This window comes from Cloeon dipterum, chromosome X (genome assembly GCF_949628265.1).
Source record: "Cloeon dipterum chromosome X, ieCloDipt1.1, whole genome shotgun sequence".
NCBI lineage: Eukaryota > Metazoa > Arthropoda > Insecta > Ephemeroptera > Baetidae > Cloeon > Cloeon dipterum.
Window position 1 is genome coordinate 30,435,609 of NC_088790.1, and position 18,401 is coordinate 30,454,009.

General features: G+C 40.3%; 2 protein-coding genes and 1 pseudogene across 21 annotated transcripts in view; 2 read left to right on the forward strand and 1 right to left on the reverse strand.

Annotated features, from left to right (window-relative positions):
* Positions 1 to 11,900, forward strand: part of Stacl (Stac-like) — a 166,137-nt gene extending 154,237 nt beyond the window's left edge. For 17 of the 20 annotated variants that reach the window (XM_065495497.1, XM_065495504.1, XM_065495491.1 and 14 more), the window contains 6 exons: positions 1,323 to 1,466; positions 2,115 to 2,192; positions 3,434 to 3,561; positions 5,239 to 5,321; positions 5,932 to 6,121; positions 7,401 to 11,900. In XM_065495497.1, the coding sequence (XP_065351569.1) occupies positions 1,323 to 1,466; positions 2,115 to 2,192; positions 3,434 to 3,561; positions 5,239 to 5,321; positions 5,932 to 6,121; positions 7,401 to 7,502 (725 nt within the window). In that variant the 3' untranslated portion in view covers positions 7,503 to 11,900. The remainder of the gene's footprint in view (positions 1 to 1,322; positions 1,467 to 2,114; positions 2,193 to 3,433; positions 3,562 to 5,238; positions 5,322 to 5,931; positions 6,122 to 7,400) is intronic. The other 3 variants (XM_065495493.1, XM_065495505.1, XM_065495512.1) reach the window with 1 other exon arrangement.
* LOC135946976 (uncharacterized) lies at positions 11,897 to 15,609 on the reverse strand (annotated as a pseudogene).
* Positions 15,610 to 16,015: 406 nt separating this feature from the next.
* The window catches only part of iav (transient receptor potential cation channel subfamily V iav), a 71,253-nt gene continuing 68,867 nt past the window's right edge, over positions 16,016 to 18,401 (forward strand). Inside the window, exons 1-3 of the mRNA XM_065495365.1 lie at positions 16,016 to 16,163; positions 16,216 to 16,370; positions 16,993 to 17,215. Coding sequence (XP_065351437.1) covers positions 16,031 to 16,163; positions 16,216 to 16,370; positions 16,993 to 17,215 — 511 coding nt within the window. The 5' untranslated portion in view covers positions 16,016 to 16,030. The remainder of the gene's footprint in view (positions 16,164 to 16,215; positions 16,371 to 16,992; positions 17,216 to 18,401) is intronic.

Sequence of the window (18,401 nt, forward strand, 5' to 3'; positions counted from 1 at the left end):
TATATATTCGCTATGTGACTATGCAGCTTTTGATTTTTGACACTTCTTTCTCTCTTTCTCTTTGTGCATGAAATTTTTTGGCATTTGGCAGTGTTTTTCTTTTTAATTTTGTATAGGGGGTTTTATTTTTATTTTGAATAGCAAAATAAGAGCCTTAAAAAGTACAAGCGCGGGTGCAAACACCTCAGCCACTTTAGGCATGATCAAAATCAGTGCACATACCTCTCATTGAGCGTGAGAACACTACTATTTCCTCGAAATACACAAAATAATACACGAATAGATACACACATTCGACGCGATAGGGCGATTGCACCCTGTGTAAAAATCCTCCTTAGGTCGGCACCCCCCACGACTTAGGACAGGTGAATGTTCCCTGAGCTGATGCTGGCTGCAAATTCAACATTTTGTCATATCCATCAATTATGTATTTTTAGTTTTCAGAGATGTTTTATTTTTTATTTTGGTTTTTAAAACAAAATCAACAACAGTGAATGCTTCCTGTACTCCCCTGAAAATGCTTTGTTCCATAGCCTGCTGGTGCGCCCTGGCGATGAATCGTTCTCTCACGGACACTTGTGCATTTTGATTGACGCACTCTTCGGGGGCTGAAACTGGACAGTAGCCTGAGAGTGTGCAGACAAGACCGTTGAGAGCAATGCTCCGAGGAGATTGGTTTCAAAATATGTGAAAACACACGAATTGTAAACAGCGGGGGCCAGATGTGCGATAAGATTGGTCCGCACTGCGCAGATCCAAGATGGCGTCTGAATCTGGGAAGCAAAAAGCTCTTTTTGATTGCGGTACGAGTGTCAAGAGTTTGTTTTTACGATCCAAAAGACACAATTACTACAATATTGACCAAAACTTGCTTCTTTTCGCGCATTTTCACATGACCGTTTTTTCCCGCCATACTCGACCAGAAACCATATCTGCGCGTCCCACGAATCTGGACCCCGCTGGATTGTAAATAAGAATCGGCATCAACGACTGCTCCTCTTGGCATGAGTCTCACCCCGAAACATGTTTTGGTTTTGGTTTGCAGTGCTGTTTGGCGTTGTTTTTTATTTTCGATTTTTCATCCATCACTCGCATCGAAGTTCGTTCTGTGTATATACAAATTCATCCTTCATCTCAATGCAAAGAGCTAATATCTATATACGCCATAATTATTACCAATAAATTAGAGTTGAAAAGAATTTGAATAGAGATTGGCACAGTAGTTGATTGATAATAAAATTCCTCCCAAGTTTGTCTGAAGACGCTCTCCGAACCTGGAAGCACTCTGGTGATCATTCTCTCTGTTCCAATCCGATTTGCAGCTCCACACAGCCCACGCAGACACAAGCTGAACCTCCGCATGAAGTCCCTGTCTCTCGACTCGCCGGAGTCCACGGAGCACGTCCAAAGGCGACGTCACGTCGAATGCGGGCCGTCCAGCCAGTCATCGTCGTCGCATATCCAGTGTAACTATTTTTTAACTGCTTTTTCTACCGTAATTTTGGTCACAGAATTCCAAACATTCACGCAAAACACATATCTCAAGGAAATAAGAGTTAGGAAAATGGGACTTTACTTAAAACACGTTTATTGAAACGTAAAATATAAAGACAGAGCCTTCTTATTAGACATTAAACAGATAATTTCTCAATAAATGTTGAAATCGTAACTATTTTAAGGGAAACGCATCATTTGACCAAAAAATATGATAAATTAAAAACATAAAGTTCCGTCAGCAGGTTATGCGTTGTTTGAAAACGATCTATTTTGACCCGCGGAGAACTACGGAAGTTCTGATTGGCCTGCGGAGGGCATACGCTCTTCCTAGCCAATCAGAACGTCCTCGATCCTCCGCCGTGCTAAAATAGATCGCTTTTAACCTGCTCGAGAAGGAAAAACTATTTCTAGATAAGATCTTTTATTAAAATGGTGTTTGATCTTTCCCAGAGGATAAGAAACGAACAAAAATTGTCCCATTTCTAATAGTTCCGGTTTAATAAAAGCGACGGAAGATAGCGGCTAACCGCCTGCTCTGGTAGTCCCTTGTCATGAATAAGGAATGCACGACGGCACCACCACCGCTCTGTGTGTACAAACTGTATCCATGTTTCTAGCGCACACCTCCACTACCAACATCACGCACCACAGTTTCCCTAGGCGTCAGCGTTTGTCTCGAAATATTTCATGGTCAAGTATGAAGAGGCAATCTCATGATAGCGTGGCCCTCCACCCTGCAATAAAGTAGAGCCACCGCACTCCAATTCGTTCATTTATTTCTTGCTGTTATTTAAATTTTTTATTCGTCCTCCATGCAGCGACCCTAATTTTCCGCCTTTTCAGTTCTTATACTATATTCCTTTTGAATTAAACTCCTACAAAAAATACTGCCTCTAAAGCTTCCGCTACTAATTCAGCTTTTTCGGATTTTCTCATAAATAAATTGGTAGAAGCTGTGTAGCATGGTAAATTTGTGAGGTTTTGTAATTTTATTTTATTGAGTTCGATCTGATCGGCAGCTGCTGCTTCTGAACGATTGAAAATTAAATCCCAAAAGCCATTAGAAATTATTATTAGAAATTGCCGGTTGGACAGGCAAGATGGTGGCTGGCAGGATTGGAATTTCAGAGATAAAATGATTTAAAATGCACCAGTTTTATAAGCCCTTAGTATTCAAAGCCACCTACAGACGGCACCATCGTATACTTTCGTAATAAATTTAATTTTAATTAATTTCCGCTGCGATTTCGGACTAAAACTTGTCACTGTGCATTCTTCACTTAATATGCTTCCTTTTGACGTGCTGAAAACCAAAATCAGTCCAGCCATTCACCGTAGAAACGTTGGAAAAGATTTTATATTTAAAAAAATAGTTTTTCACGATTCTACGGCGATTGGCTCAACCGATTTTGGTTTTCAGCACGTCAAAAGAAAGCATGTAAAGGGAAGAATGCACATTGAAAAGTTTGAGTCTGAAATCATATCGGAAGCGCCTTAAAATTAAATTTATTACGAAAATATACGGTGGCGCCGTCTGTTGGCTGGTGAATTAACGAGTTTTTCCTATTTTAAAAGCAGCACCGTCATTTCGACGCCTATTTTTACAAACAAAGTTAAATTTTCTCTAAATAAACTAAACCCCAGTTTGCGATTAAACTTAACTGCTTTAATTTCGACGTAGGCATTCCCTCGAGAAAGAGACAAACACACAGAAACACCAATTAAACAGTAAAACGCTTCCTTTAGTCACGCCTTGAATAAATTTGGTTTGGCTTCGTCGTGGAGACGTGTGTCTTCCTCTCGGCGCGCTTACTGCGTAGAATGTTATATTTAGCAATTGATTAGAGCGAGAGCAGAATTGATGTGCACTGAGAGACCTACGCGGACGGCGGCGCTGCCCTCGAATTAATTCACTTGTCTGCCCTCTGATTTACAGCGCCCTCAAGTCCTGTTCACAACCGACGCCTGCTCAGCGCCAGGAACATGCGGATGAGTTCGGTCGAACTGCCTGACGACAACGAGAAGTCGCTCAGTTCGGCGAGCACGTCGCCCTGCCCGTCACCGGTAATTGCGCTTGTTGATTGCTCTTTGCGGATAGATAACGACCGACGGCGCAAAGCGCAGCTGACGCGCTCTTTAGCCTAACCAAAATCTCGATGGGCCACTTTGAGAGAGTAAAGCCGTTGCTCTCTCATTAGATAAAATAATTACTTTACTGTCTAGACTGAAGAGTGCGTTAAAAGTTATTTAAGCGCGTGTTTTTGGTACAGCCAAACGATCGATATTTTAAAAAGCAGAAGTTTGTTACAGAGGACAATGTTGAAATAACCGTTAAAAATAGAAATAAGTCTTTAATAGAAGATGGTGTTATTTTTAAGAGTTATAAACGGGAAATTTTAGCAGCGGGGGCCAGATGTGCGATAAAATTGGTTCGCACTGCGCAGATCCAAGATGGCGTTTGAATGTGGGAAGCAAAAAGCTCTCTTTGGATTGCCGTGCGAGTGTCAAGAGTTTGTTTTTACGATCCAAAAGACACAATTAGTTCAGAGTAATGCAAATTTTGACACAATATTGAACAAAACTTGCTTCTTTTCGCGCATTTTCATGTGGACATTTTTGGCGCCATATTCCACCGGACGCCATATCTGCGCGTCGCACGAATCTGGCCCCCGCTGAATCGAACTAACACCAAATTTGATGTTCAAGGTCTAGATCAAAGGCCCATACTGATTGATAATTTTGGTTTACAATTAAAGTTTTTGAAATTATTTAAAAAAAAAAATCTTAAAAGTTGTCCTGTGGCATTTGTGTCGAAATTTTAGAGTGGCGATTGTATTTGTTTTTGAGATAAGCTATTTCAAATCTTAAAAAAAAAACATTTTTAGTGTTTGGCCAATATTTTCAACTCCAAATCTTGGGTTCTTACTATTAGAATCGCGAAAATTACCCCCCGTTCGACAATTTTTTCGATTTTTTTTTTCATATTCCCCTTTAAGTCACTTTGTACGATAAATTTTAGTATTTTTTACTTAATTTTTTTCTTGGTTACTTTGCGTTTGTTCAACTGACATTACATAAAAAATTTAACTGAGTGGTTACAAATAAATCTATCCCCTAAAATTCACTCTTGTGGTTTCGTGGATAAGCCACATCAAATTGCGTAAATATATTTTATAATACTTTGAAGAATAAATAAATAATCAAATTTTTAATCATTTCATAAAAAATTACATTCCACAATAAGTATAAAGTTTTTAAAACGATAAATCATTAAATAATGATAAATCAGCAATTTTTCTCCATCTTCTTCATTTTCTAGGCCAAGATTCCTTTTCAAATCAGTTTAAAAACATTTTACGGTTATATTTTCCCTTTCTGTGTTCAATCAGACTGCGAAAACTTTCCATGGAAGCAGTCAATATCCGAACAATTGTATTTTAGAGCCGACAATTTTGTCTGGGGCGCATTATTGTGTCTCGCGACAAATGGCAGGCAGAGAGAGAGAGAGCGCGCTCAGGAAATTAGAGAGAAAAAGCGAAGCCGACTGGCAGCTGCCGTGGAAATTCAATAACGGCTCTCGTGAGAGTCGAAAACTCCAGCAGCCGTTCTCTAACTCTCTCTCTCTCTCTCTCTCTCTCTCTCTCTCTCTCTCTCTCTCTCTCTCTCTCTCTCTCTCTCTCTCTTCAGCGGTCGTTTCTGTACATTCATGAGAATCATCGGCGTCATCCATCTGTGTTCCAGAAACCTCATCGACTGCTGCCCACCAACTTGTATGTGGTGCTTTACAACTTCAAGTCACGCCACCCAGACGAACTTGACCTCAAGTAAGTGCTCAGCCTTTTCCAGCTACTTGCGTTATTTGCTCGGCTTAAAACTCTCAAAATTCCTCGGAAAATATCATTTCTAAGAGCTGTCAGCCGTGATAAAGTAAATATTTTAAAGAGCGCCGACCAATTAGAGAAGGAAAACATTTTATTTCTTTCTGCACGTCATTATTGATCCCGGAATATTTTTACTAGGATATTAGGCGAATTTTTATATTCCTTCACAAATTTTTTCAATGTTATTAAACCAATAAATTAATTTAAATTCAAATATTGGAGGAAATCAAATTTAAATCATTTTAAAAATATAAAAGAAGGACTGAGGTACTCAAATATAAGAACAATTTAAAAATATAAGCGTAGAGAAGCCTAAAATCCTTGGAATGGGTGAAAATTAGGAGAAAACAACTCCCTTTTTAATTTTAAATTATTCCAAAAACTGCTCGAAATAATAACAATTTTATTTACAAAAAATATAAATCAAACAACAATTTTATTTAAGAGTCTTTTATTGCTGAACCCTTTTATTGATTGACCCTTTTATTTATTTCATCTCTCTATTTTCTCGTGCGCAATAAATTTTGTGCTGAGTGGAATTGCTTGTTGGCAGGGCCGGCTACAAAGTCACGGTGATCGACACCTCGGACGTTGATTGGTGGCGCGGCAAGTGCTTGGGCCGGATCGGATTCTTCCCGTCCAAGTACGTAATCCGTCTGCAGCCGGGCGAGAAGCCTTTGCAAGTCACCCATAACCTGCAGGTGTCCGACGGTGACAACGGACTCATGCTCCTCAGAGATCAGGTCAGCCCCTCGACAACTTCTTTTATTATAGTCGTTATTTTTCTTTAAATTGTTTTGACTGGCTTCAGGAATACTTTTTTCTATTTTGTTCCTCTCACTGAATTCCGCTAGGGGTAGTGCACGCTCGGAATCGCATTTCTGAGCTGCCGGCCTCCACCGCTTTTTGTGTTTCCACGCGCGGGCGTCGTGCCGGTTGCATAGCCGCCGCTCGGACCTGCTGCCTGCTCTTTCTCTTTCGTTCTCTTTCGTTCTCGGCGTCGCATGATTGAAAGGAAGCGTAAAAAAGAGTTCGCATGCAACGCCAGCCATAGCAATAGAGAGGGGATCCATTTACCGCTGCTGCCGGCGCCTTTTGTGCCTTCTAAACCAACTTCTTTTCATCGCGGCGCCTTTTGTTCGGGGTGTCGGGGGTTAATATCTCTGACAAGAGCTCGCGTGTGTTTCTCGCGCGCTCGCGAAATTTTCCTCCAGCCCCGGCCGCACCGCCGCGCGTTCATGCAGCTCAGTCAGCCGCTCGTAAAAGCGGAGCAGCGAGAGAGCGGCTCTTTTTGCGACGCAAGCTGATGCCACGCGCGGCTCAATATGCGGAAAATGCTGCACCGCTTCACTGCTTCCGGCTGCGATCCGTCATTTCCAGCCGGGAAAATCGGACAAGCGTCGAATTTGAATATTTTGGCAGCATAGAAAAATGGTAATTTTGCAATTTTTTCCGATTTTCTTGCATCTAATTCGCGATTTTTGCCTATTGAAAAATTTTACCGACTCCATCGCATGCACAGGACTGCCGTCGGTTCGTAAACCGATTTTCAGATTTTTCACGCCCATAGAAAAATTAAAATTAATTTTTTTCGTTATTTTGGCTTCGCGACGTGCAATGTCCATGAGCGGAAATGGTTTTATTTTTATTAAAATTCGGCCGTTGCTCCGATTTTCAACCACGAACCCTCATCGGACAGGTCTTGGACGGAGCTTTGATCTGGCATACCTTTACGACCTTTTTCAGGGTACCCCGCGACCTGAGATCCACTCCCAAGCCATTTTTAATGCTGTTTCAGTAATTTGGCAATTCTCGGTGCAAATTTATACTGTTTATTTGGTGATATTCTTGTGATATATTGAATTAAAATTGGACAAAAATGTGGAAACCCCAAATATGGTGTTTTTTCCGGCTGCATTAATCAACAAACCCTGTTTAGAATAAATTATTTTGAATGAAGTGACGTCTTTTAAAATTCCTATTTGATATTGAATAATTTATTCTGTGTGTCGGTGTGTTCAGATTGTCATTCAAGTGGGCGAAGAGCTGGACGGCATGGTGATGATCCGCAGCGGGGACAACCGGCAAGGCGTGTGCCCGCTGAAATTCCTGCAAGAAGTGTGACACCCCGAGCTACCCCCTCCGCCGACGCTGGCAGGCACAGCGTTGCAGCCCTCGACCCTGGTTGTCGCTCGACCTCCCCAAAGTGCTCTAAATGTGATGATGTTGCAACTGCTTGGAAAACAAGCAGCCTCCACTTCTTGTGTCTGCTGAAATTCGTATTCAATTTATCGTTTTGTAACAACTTCTCGCATGTACTGTATATGTATATCATAAGTGTAGTCGGCTTTTGTTGAGAGCAGAGAAATATTTCAAGAAAAATCGCAGGATTAGGTTGTCTTTCTTTTCGAGAGTATATCGTAGCTTTTAAGCCAACGCGCACTGCTTCTTTTTCTCCATTGACAATCAAAAACGAGATGAATCTAGTCTGACGCGTAGAAAGATTTCTCCTGCAGCAGAAAGAAATTTTCCTCAAACACTGCACTCACAAGTACACGTCCTCTGCTGACGCGAAAGAGAGGCGGACGCGGTTTCTAAAGAGAAAAAATTCACAGGGTGACACCAGGGTGACCACACACAACTTTTCTATTTTGAAAAATGGAGAAAATAAACGCACTCTATACTTATTCGAAAAAGAGGAATCCAGACGCTTTACATGGATTTTAGTTTCTTCGTGCGGCTATGATGAAGCAGCAGACGCCTCACAAACACACACACTATACCAATTAATTAAACTGTACACATTCGGGAGCCAAATAATAATAAACACACACGCAATTGTTGTTCTGTAATTTATTAACACTAAAAAAATGCTTGGATCAAAATGTTGGAATTTGCTGTTTGCGTCAATGGTTGGTTTTTAAAGCCGAAAACAGGTGGCACAATTGTCTATTTTAAAGGTTTATTTTCAAACTGACTTAAATTTTAAAAAAAATTAATTAAACTAAAGTAAATTTGATTTTTGATTCAAAATTTTTCCCCTATTTAAATGTGCTTCAACCGATAATTATCAGTTAAAATCAGAGTTTAAATGCAGGAAAATAATTAAAAAGATGTCCTGGAGACAATAGCATAATTGAAATAAAATTCACCAGTCGCGAAAGCCTTCCAACAGATTGCACCACCATATACTTTCGTAATAAATTTAATTTAAAGGAATTTTCGCTGCGATTTCAAACTCTATCCAGCTACTGTCCATTCTTCACTTAATATGCTCTCCTTTGACGTGCTGAAAACCAAAATCAATCCAGCCACTCGCCGTAGAAACGTTGGGAACGATTTTATATTTAAAAAATAGCTTTTCACGATTCTTCGGCGAATGGCTTAACCGATTTTGGTTTTCAGCACGTCAAAAGAAAGCAAATTAAATGAAGAAAACACAGTGGCAAGATGTAGTCTGAAATCACAGCGTAATAGCCTTAAAATTAAATTTATTACGAAAGTATACGGTGGTGCCATCCATTGGCGGCTTGTGAATTAAATTCTAAACATTTTTAAACTGTTTATTTCAAAGGAAATATTGTAACAAAAATCAAATAAACGGTATAGTGCCACCTGTTGGGATTTGAAATGAAAGCAATGGACGCAAATGGCCGATTAGTCGTAATTAATTGATTAATTTTCTTGGCGCTTTGGTAATACACACAGTCGCTTCTACTTGTATGCATTGGTAAGATTTTTATATATTATTTTTCTTACTGTTCAAACGGCTCAGAAATTAGGGTGCTGCATGAATTCGGTCAGATTGTTTAAGTGTAATATCTGTGATAAAAGCGAAACAATTAAAAAGCTAATTTCTGGGCTCGTGGTGAAAACAATAATTTGGTTTCGAGATGTACCCTAGCTCTTCTTGTAAGCGAGTCGTAACTATGCTTTTAGGCCGTTGTCAAAAATGTGTATTAAGTAAGCTAATATGAATTGATGGGATAAAAAAATTTGGTGCAGATGAAAGAAAGAAAATGTTCCATTTATAATTATTGTGCGTTCAGTGTTAAAACAAAACGTGTCTTCTCTGTACCTACTTTTTATGTTCGGAGCACGATATCATGTGTTCTTTTTGTTCATACAAATGATTCACACATTATTACATTCCCCATAACCCGAGAGTAACTTGGATTTTAATTAAAATATATTATAATGCACGATAAAATTGGAACGCAGATTTGGCTACAAAATAATAATTGTGCGAAAGGAAGAATATCATATCACTCTAGGAGAGAAAACAAACAAACAAACAAAGCCTTTTTGTTCGATTTTGCCGCTTGATTTTGCGCCTTTTTACTGTCATGGACGAGACCGATCTCCATGGCTAAGGATATAACATCAAAAATTGCTAAGAACGCAAAACTTCCGCCGCTGCTGCTCGTGTTACATAGCTCGTGAGTGAACAAAACAAAACAAAAATACTAACTAACGTAAGGATTTGATCGCATATAATCTGTCTAATCGAATCAAATTATAAATTATTTATAGCAGTGATGGCCAATCGTTGTAATGATAAGCTGGAAAATACACACGCGCGCACGCCACGCAGAATCAAGCTTTAAATGGGGCCAAACTCGACGCATCAGACGAATTCTCATCCGCACCGCCGCGTATATAGCAGAGAGAGAGATTGAGAGAGAGAGAGAGAAAGAGTTGTTTAAAAAAAATAGCACTTTGTATACACCTGTAGTTGGTAGGGCCTTTTGACGAAATTATTCAGCTTTTCACATTCGCCGCGCGTGCGTTTTTTTAAAAAAAAGCAAGCAAATGAGTGTGTGTTGGTTAATTTTCTACGCATCCAGCAGCGAGTGCAACAATTTGAGATCAGTTCCTAAGTGTCTTAAATTTTTGTAACACACGAAAAAGACAAGGATTTGCGTTTCCTCCGTTGAGATCAATGTGCACTTTTAATTATAATCGCGACACACGTGTGATTGAACAAATAACTCAGTGTAAAAACTCTTTGTGCACTCGGCATGATTAAATAAATCGGAAAATTCGACATTTAGGTAAATTGCAGTGCTTAAAAGTGAGATTTATGGCGCCAGGAATAATTTTAATTTAATTTTTCCAACGGGGGCTGGATTCACGCGACGCGCAGATATGGCGGGAAAGTTACAATTTCTTTACTTACAGCTAATTAGCCCGTTAATTGGCCAATCGACCGTTAGGTGGCACATCAGGCTAATGGAAATGTAACAAATTACGCGGGAATGAGATTATTAGGTCGGCACGCCTCTTTTTCAACGCTTCTGATTGGTCGCTGGACTGTCTCTTGATTGGCCGCCATTATTTCGACGCCATATTGAATTTCTGACTGGCGGAAACCAACGTAGATTGCAACCCGGTCCCCGTTGGGAATTTCGACTGCGCAGAAGGTTTTAATTTGGGTCACGCATGCGCAGTGACGAATTTTAGGCTCCCTGTGAGATTAAGAAGCGATCTGAACATACTGCGCATGCTTCAGATGCGCAGACGTTTACTGCGCAGCTTCAAAATGGGTGACTTCTGACAGGCGGGAACAGACACTGATTGCAACCCGGCCCCCGTTGATTTATCCCCTAAAGATGTGAGAAACAGCTGAAATTGATTTAAAGATCACTCTCAAGTTCGGTTTATTTTAATTTCCCGTAATTTCAGCAACAATTAAAAATTGGCGCCATTTTTGCTGCGTTTTAGCACTAAACAATTTACAAAATTGCCAACTAAATAATAATTGTTCAGCACTATATGCCAAATGTGATCCGCTACTCGTATGAAAATAGTTGTGCAAAAATTCACACGGAAGAAAATTAATTTATAATTATGGATGTCTGCCAAACATTAATACTTGGTGTCCATATTCACGAAGATGAAATCTCACTGCGTAATTTTACTACATGAATGTGCCGCGCGAGGGAGCAGGCCGCGATAAGTGTCGTTTGTATTATAAAGAGTGCCGAGGCAGCCTGGAAAACGCAGCTTTTCGAGCAGCAACGAGAAAATATTATATAATTTATTTGTACGCGGATTGCCGGCTCGTAAAACGCGTTTTTCCAGGGTGGCTTGAAACTGTCAGTCACTGTCACGCATATTGTATTAAAATATAAATGTTGATTACCACACATGTGTGTAAACACGGGACGAAATGCGGAAGTAAATAGAGTAAAAACATTACGTATCTATTTGTAGCAGAAAAACACGAAAACTTTTAGAAGCAGAGGCGAAATCTTACTTAGGCGTAAAAAAGCAAGGTTTTGGTGCGTCCGAGAAATGTGCTGGATTGGTTCGGAATTCTGTAATATTAATTTTATTCCCCGTTTCATTTCGACACTCACTTTTGAATAACGTAAGGGTTTTCATTGGTTTCTGACGAAACACACGCGAGTGAATTGATTTATTTCTTATATATGCGCAGATCATATATGGAGAACATTATAAGCGGGAATATTGTTGATACGCATGTTGATATTTACAATAAAAGTATTTTAAAATGCACGCAAATTTGTTTCATTTCTAAAAATACACAAAAAATAGATTATTTAACAAAAATAAATAAATATTGAGCCATGTGTCTGCAACAGATAATTTTTAAAGAGGAATAATACTGTTACAACAATTTCTCGTTCAGATTTTTTTCAAGCGGGGGCCAGATGTGCGATAAAATCTGTTCGCTCTGCGCAGATCCAAGATGGGGTCTGAACGTGGGAAACAAAAATTTCTCTTTGGATTGCTGTACGAGTGTCAAGAGTTTGTTTTTACGATCCAAATGACACAATTAGTTAAGAGTAATGCAAATTTTGTCGCAATGTTGACCAAAACTTGCTTCTTTTCGCGCATTTTCACGTGACCGTTTCAATGCGCGTCGAACGAATCTGGTCCCCCCTGATTTTTTACAAATTTAATTGCTGCTCAAGAAGATTTTGAACCAGACAAAATCCTCAGAGGCTTAAATAATTTTTTATATATATCTATTCCTGTTTAAAATTGGCTTTTATAAAAAGACTTAAATTTCCTCTGGCTCTCCTTCGACATGGATGGTTCTGCTGTAGGCAACGCGCGATCTGTCTGAGCTCGGATGCACTTCCAGGCCCGTGGAAAGCTCGATGTCGGCCCTGACGTTCCTGTGTCCTGACTGGACGTTCACCTTTCTTGCCTGGAAGTGGACAATTGGCTGCTCGGAGTTTGGCGATCCAAAAGCAGGGAAAGGTCTAAAATTAAAAGAAATAACTTTTTCTATTTAAAATGAAATAAAAACAAAATTACAATTGGCTGTGGACTGAAGGGTAGACGTGTCTCTGCTCCCTGTTGTCCTCGACCTGCGAAACGGGAGGGTGCTCGTACGAGTAGGGAAATCCATGAGGGTTCTCCAGCTGAGCTGGGACGCCTTCAAAATAGGGGTGCTGATCGAATTCAGGGAAGAGGTTGCTGCTTGCCGGAGCTGCTCCTGGCTCAGGATTGGAAGAAGACGTCACAGCTTCAGAAGAAATTGCGTTGTCTACAAAAACAATTATTAGATAGCACGTTTTAATTTTAATTTTTTATCTGATTTTAATTAAATACCCAGTGAAATCATATTTTTTATTATTCTAATCGATTCCTGAGGGAAGAATTAGGTGGGAATAATAATTATTTCGATTGCAAAATGTTTAGTGACGTGCGAGAAGCAGCGCAAAGCAAAACGCACGTTGTTTTGGCGCGCAAATCGTTTGAATCTTTTGTTCGCTACTGCGCAAGCGTCGCCCCTGTGACGTCACAGCTCTCTCAGTTGCCAACGCCAAGCACGAGGCATGACTGTAACGTCACAGGGGAGTAGCGAACAAAAGATTCAAACGTTTTGCGCGCCAAAGCAACGTGCGTTCTGCTTTGCGCCTCTGCACGCAAGTAAAAAAACATTTTTCGACCGGAAGAAATACATTCCACCTATTTAAACCCTCAGGAATCGATTGGAATATAAAAATCTTGTGAAAAATCTGAGAATAGATTTAATAAACCCTATTTTCATTTAAAAAAAGTCCAGTTCATCTCACCTGAGTGGCCAATGCTCCTGCCCATGGCGCGGTACTGCCTGCCGCCGCCGTAGCTGTTGTAAAAGCACTCGTCAACCATTTCAGCGCCACCGACGATGAACGCGTTCCAAGGGTCGTGGTGGCCTCTGCCCGCCCTGCCCTCAGGCTCGACCTGCCGGCGGTGTCTGCGCTCAGGGTGGTGCGGCCATGCTTCACACCTGGTACAAAAATATAATAAATAATAATAAAATTCATTTATTTATGAGAAAATGAAGATTTGTTTGTTCCAAAATTTAATTACCTGAAAACTCCGCTGCCCATTTGCGACCTTGGCTTTAAAATAGTCAGGGTTGAAGTGTAAGATCCGTCTTCTCCACACACGGAAACGCTGAAGGCGTCGGGGAAATTGGAGACGGCACCTCTGGCGATGACGTCTCCGCGGTCGTAATCATCGGGGCACAGCGATCGGAGCCACATTATGTGCTGGAAGAAAAATAAATAAACATATGGATTTAAACTAGAACGGTTGTGTTTTAGGTGAATTAAGAAATTTTAAAAATTATACAGATGGAGATGCTTAAAAAGGAATAGAGATTTTACGATTTAATTAATTTTTACAAATTTTCTTTTTAAATCAGACCGTATGCCTAATGTAAAATTAAGTGCCAGCATCGGGAAACCGGTGCTTTGGCTTACCTCCAGGGGGTCCTTCACCGTGCAGGTGATGGCGATGGCACCTGGCATCAGGGTGAGGGTGTAGCCGGTGCCGTAGCCGCCGCTTTTGTAGCCGCCGATGCGACCTTGCACAGTTCGCTCGCTCTTCACCGGCTGCGCGTAAGAGGCCGACGCTTGCATGCCCATCGCCGGCTCCCTAATTTCAAATCCAAAATTAGGATTTATTGTTTTAGAAGAAGAGAAAATAACCAACCGCTTTTCGGGAACGGATCTGCTTTTGGTGGGATCAGATTCGGAACTTTCTTCGTAATCTTCCTCGTCGCTGTCATACTGAGAAAAATACACAGAGTTCAAATTATTGTTTTTTATGGCTGGGAGGAATATTTTGATTTAATTTAATTTTTAAATGATAATTATAATTTTACTTAATTACTAACATGCAAAAATTTAATGTAGTTGCAAACCAAGATTAAAATGTTTTATAATTAGCAACGTTTATTTAAAATAAATTGTTCAATAATTATTAGAAGATGTAAAATTGATTTTTTATAGATTTGACCAATAAAAAATTGATATAACTAAAAAAATGGTTAAATTTAAATATTGCTAGCTTTTTATTAGTAATTAATGGATATAATTAAGTATGAAGATCGTTTCCTAGATTGTGAAATTAAATAATATTGCAAAGCTAAATAACTAAAAACCTCAAAAATTCAATTTTGAGAAATCAAGCAGTTTTAGAGGAATGATAGTGAATTTCCCGCCAAATTTAAAGGTTCTCTAACGGCCAGTTGAAATTTTCGGACGAATTTTGTGCGAAATTGGTAAATTTGAAAAAAATTACTCAGTAGGAAAAAAACTGGAAATTTAATCAGCTTTCTGAATTTTAGGCAGTTTTTGACGCTACTTAAAACTGGTGAATTTTAATCAGGCCAAACACAAACCCCTTTCAAAAATCTGCAATTTAAAAAAATAGCTTTCAAGACTCAAAAGTACTATTTTTTATCTTCTCACAATTAAATTTTCATAATTTTTCTCACCCCAGAAGCAATTAATTTCCTTTTTTTCTAATAAAAGAGGGCGTAACCGGTAAAATTAAAAGAATTGGTGGGTCAGGGTTAACCTTTCATGTAATATAATTTTATTCTACTTTAAACAATTCGATAAAAACCCGTCGTCTCACCTGGAAATGCTGCGGATCCTGGTGGTAGGGTTGTTGCTGCTCCCTGCGAGTGTTTCTGTAGTTTGGCGCCGCATTGAAGTAGTCCTGCCTCCTGGCTGCGTATCCACTGTTCTCCTTCTGGAAGCACGCCGCCGAATTAAAACAAACAAATTGGAAATTAAGCTATTAGGGCTGACAATGTTCTGCGCGGCGCCGTGCTCGGAGCAGCACAAGAGGCCGCTAACGAGGCTCGCAATTAAAAGGAGCGTGCTGCTCGGCACCGACATGCTTGACAAAATGAGCTCCGACTCAGCCAGCATCGCCAATTTATGCGTTCTCTTTGTACCGTAATTTCATTCATGCATACGGGCTGCAAAGGAATTTATATAAACGGAAAATGTGTTTTGGGGACAAATTAATGCGCGGAGCATTGCACTCTGTTTCATTCATTTCTCCTCTGATTCGTGACAATTCTTTTTCTGAGCTTTCATTTTGTCATCTCATCATTTAAATTAATTTTATATCATTTGCAAAACCTTAAATTAATTTCCAATGGAATAGAGGTAAAATATTCATTGAATTGCGATTCTCGTCTTTCCATTGCTCACAAGATGACCCAAATTCCCGTCAAGATATTTATTATTTGCAAATGAAATAAAATTATCGAGCGGTCATGGCGTGTCGTGCTGGTTGCATTCCGGAGATCTCTCCGCCCGGCACGGCACCAACCCCTGAAGAGCAACCCCGATCGGCCAGTCTGTCGCGGCCGGAGGAACGAGAATATGGGTGGCGCGTGTTGCGGCGCCAACAAAAAGGCGCAGAACGTGCCAGGGTCCGCCCTGGACAGGGTCATCTCGCAGCAGGACCCTGATATCGACACGTGCCTCCTCTACAAGTTGGCCAACTACAAAAAGGGTGCGAATTTTTCATTGTAAGAAGGGAATTTAATTATTGATCGGATTCAAAGGTGGTGAGCTGGTAGACGCTTTCAATAATGGAGGCCAGGCCGAGGTGGAGAAACTGCTCAAGGAGAAATACTCGATTTATCTTTATGGCGAAGGGAAAGGGCAGATTATCAACCGGTCAGAGTACTTGCGCTGGAAGTATCGAAATCAAGCACAGGTAATTCATTTTTAGTAAGGAAATTTTTAAATCAGAGAGCAGCGAAAATAAAAAGGAAAATTAGGAAAACAATTAAATATTTTCTTGTTGTGTGCCGTTGACAATTTTAATATTAAATGTATGGCAAATATTTTCTAGTCCATGCCAGTTATTCTGATTATTAAATTGAATAAATATCTAGCTTTTCCACAAAACGCAAACTTGGTTTTAATTTAATTGCTGGAAGCTAACAATGAGGATTTTATGACAATGTTGCAAAGTTTTTAAAAACAAAAATAGCGCAAAATAGGACCATGTTTATTTTAAGCAAAGCAAGAGTTGCGTTTGAATTTATAACCAGCCTCATTTTTAATAAAAAATACGTTCTATTTTCCCAAAATTTAAAATAACAAACATGATTTCATTTTAGAATTTTAATATAATTCAAATATTCAGCTACAATCACAAGCAATTGCTGTTATTTTTTAATATTCAAAGTGCAAAGAGAAAAAATAAGCGCACGCGTCTGCCTGCATGGTGTGCGTCAATCGCCAAAATGCAGCTATTCCCCAGCTGGTTATTAACGGGTTTGTGTCGCGCGCGCCTGTGTGTGTGTGTGTATCAAATAATTACGCGTCCGCAGGTGGTGCTTCCGATCGAGGCCTCCCTGAGCGCGCACGACCCGCTGGGCAAGTGGCAGGACCACGAGGCGTGCTGGCAAATGCAGTTCCGCGGCTCGCTCGGCGAGGCCCTGCTGCACGTGCTCATCATCTGCGACACGCGGCTGCACACCAGGCTCGCGCGCACCCTCCTCAAGTTCTACCCCAAACTCTCCCTGGACGTCGTCGAGGGCGAGGAGTACCTCGGTAAGAAGTAGTTACTATTATTGTTTTACTTGAAAAACAGTTAAATTAAATGAATTTGTAATATTAGTTAAAATCCAGAATAATGTGATTTTTTTTAATTTATTCATTAGGAAAATTTGAGTTTTTTATCTAACGGGTTCCCGGTGGTTTCATCGCATGCGCAGGTCAATCACCGGTCTGGAAACCGATTTTCAGATGTTTCGCGCCCATAGAAAAATTAAAATTAATTTTTACCGTTTTTCCATTTCATTAACATTCTTGGTTTTATTTTTGTTAAAATTCAGCCGTTTGTCCGATCATCACCCACGACCCCTCATCGGACAGGTCTTGGACGGGGCTTTGACCTACGGTACCCTACTGACCTTTTTCAGGGTACCCCGTGACCTGAGATCCGGTTTGTAGTGCTTTTTCAGTAATATCGAGAACATTTGACAATTCTCGGCGAAGATTTTTTACCCTTGTCTGTTAACGACCTTCCTCAGGTCAGACGTGACCTGAGATCTGACCCCGGACTGATATTTTTGCGGTTTTGCCAGCGCCGTCGCTTATATTTGAATTTTATGGTCGACAAAGAGATTTCCGAAAGGCCCATATGGCGCAAGCCACATGTTAATTTCTAGTAATAGTTAAAAACCCGAATATAATATACAAATCTTGGCTTAACAGAGAAAATAAAATCAGTAAGAAACCATTCTAGGCAGAATTTTAAAGTCCTAAATTATTTTTGACCTGTTTTCCAGTCCAAAAGTGTGCTTGTAGGACAAAAATTCTGGTTCATCGTGATTATTTTGCGAAATAAGTTTTGGCAGGGCTGGTCTCAAATGAATAAAAATAAACAAAAAGTGAAGAGTGCACTGGCTTAACACGACACACCAAACACAACCAAGTACTGTTCGAATGGTCCACTCCGAGCGATCGGGACATGCCGACGGATGCCCTGTCACCAGGTCACCCGCAAGGGCACGTCCACAGCCCGGAGGGCCCCCGACTAATGCGTGCTGCACAAGCCGAGACTAGGACTTAGGGTCTTTAGATTCACTGGTTTTTTGTATTGCATATTTCATAGCTCTTCCAAAGAGCCACTGAAGACCCAGCCCAGACTGTGCAAAGCGCATCGTGCAACGATGCCAGCTCCTCTCAACCAGCCTTCCAGTAGCAGAATTACAGAAGCGAGCCACCGCTTCCG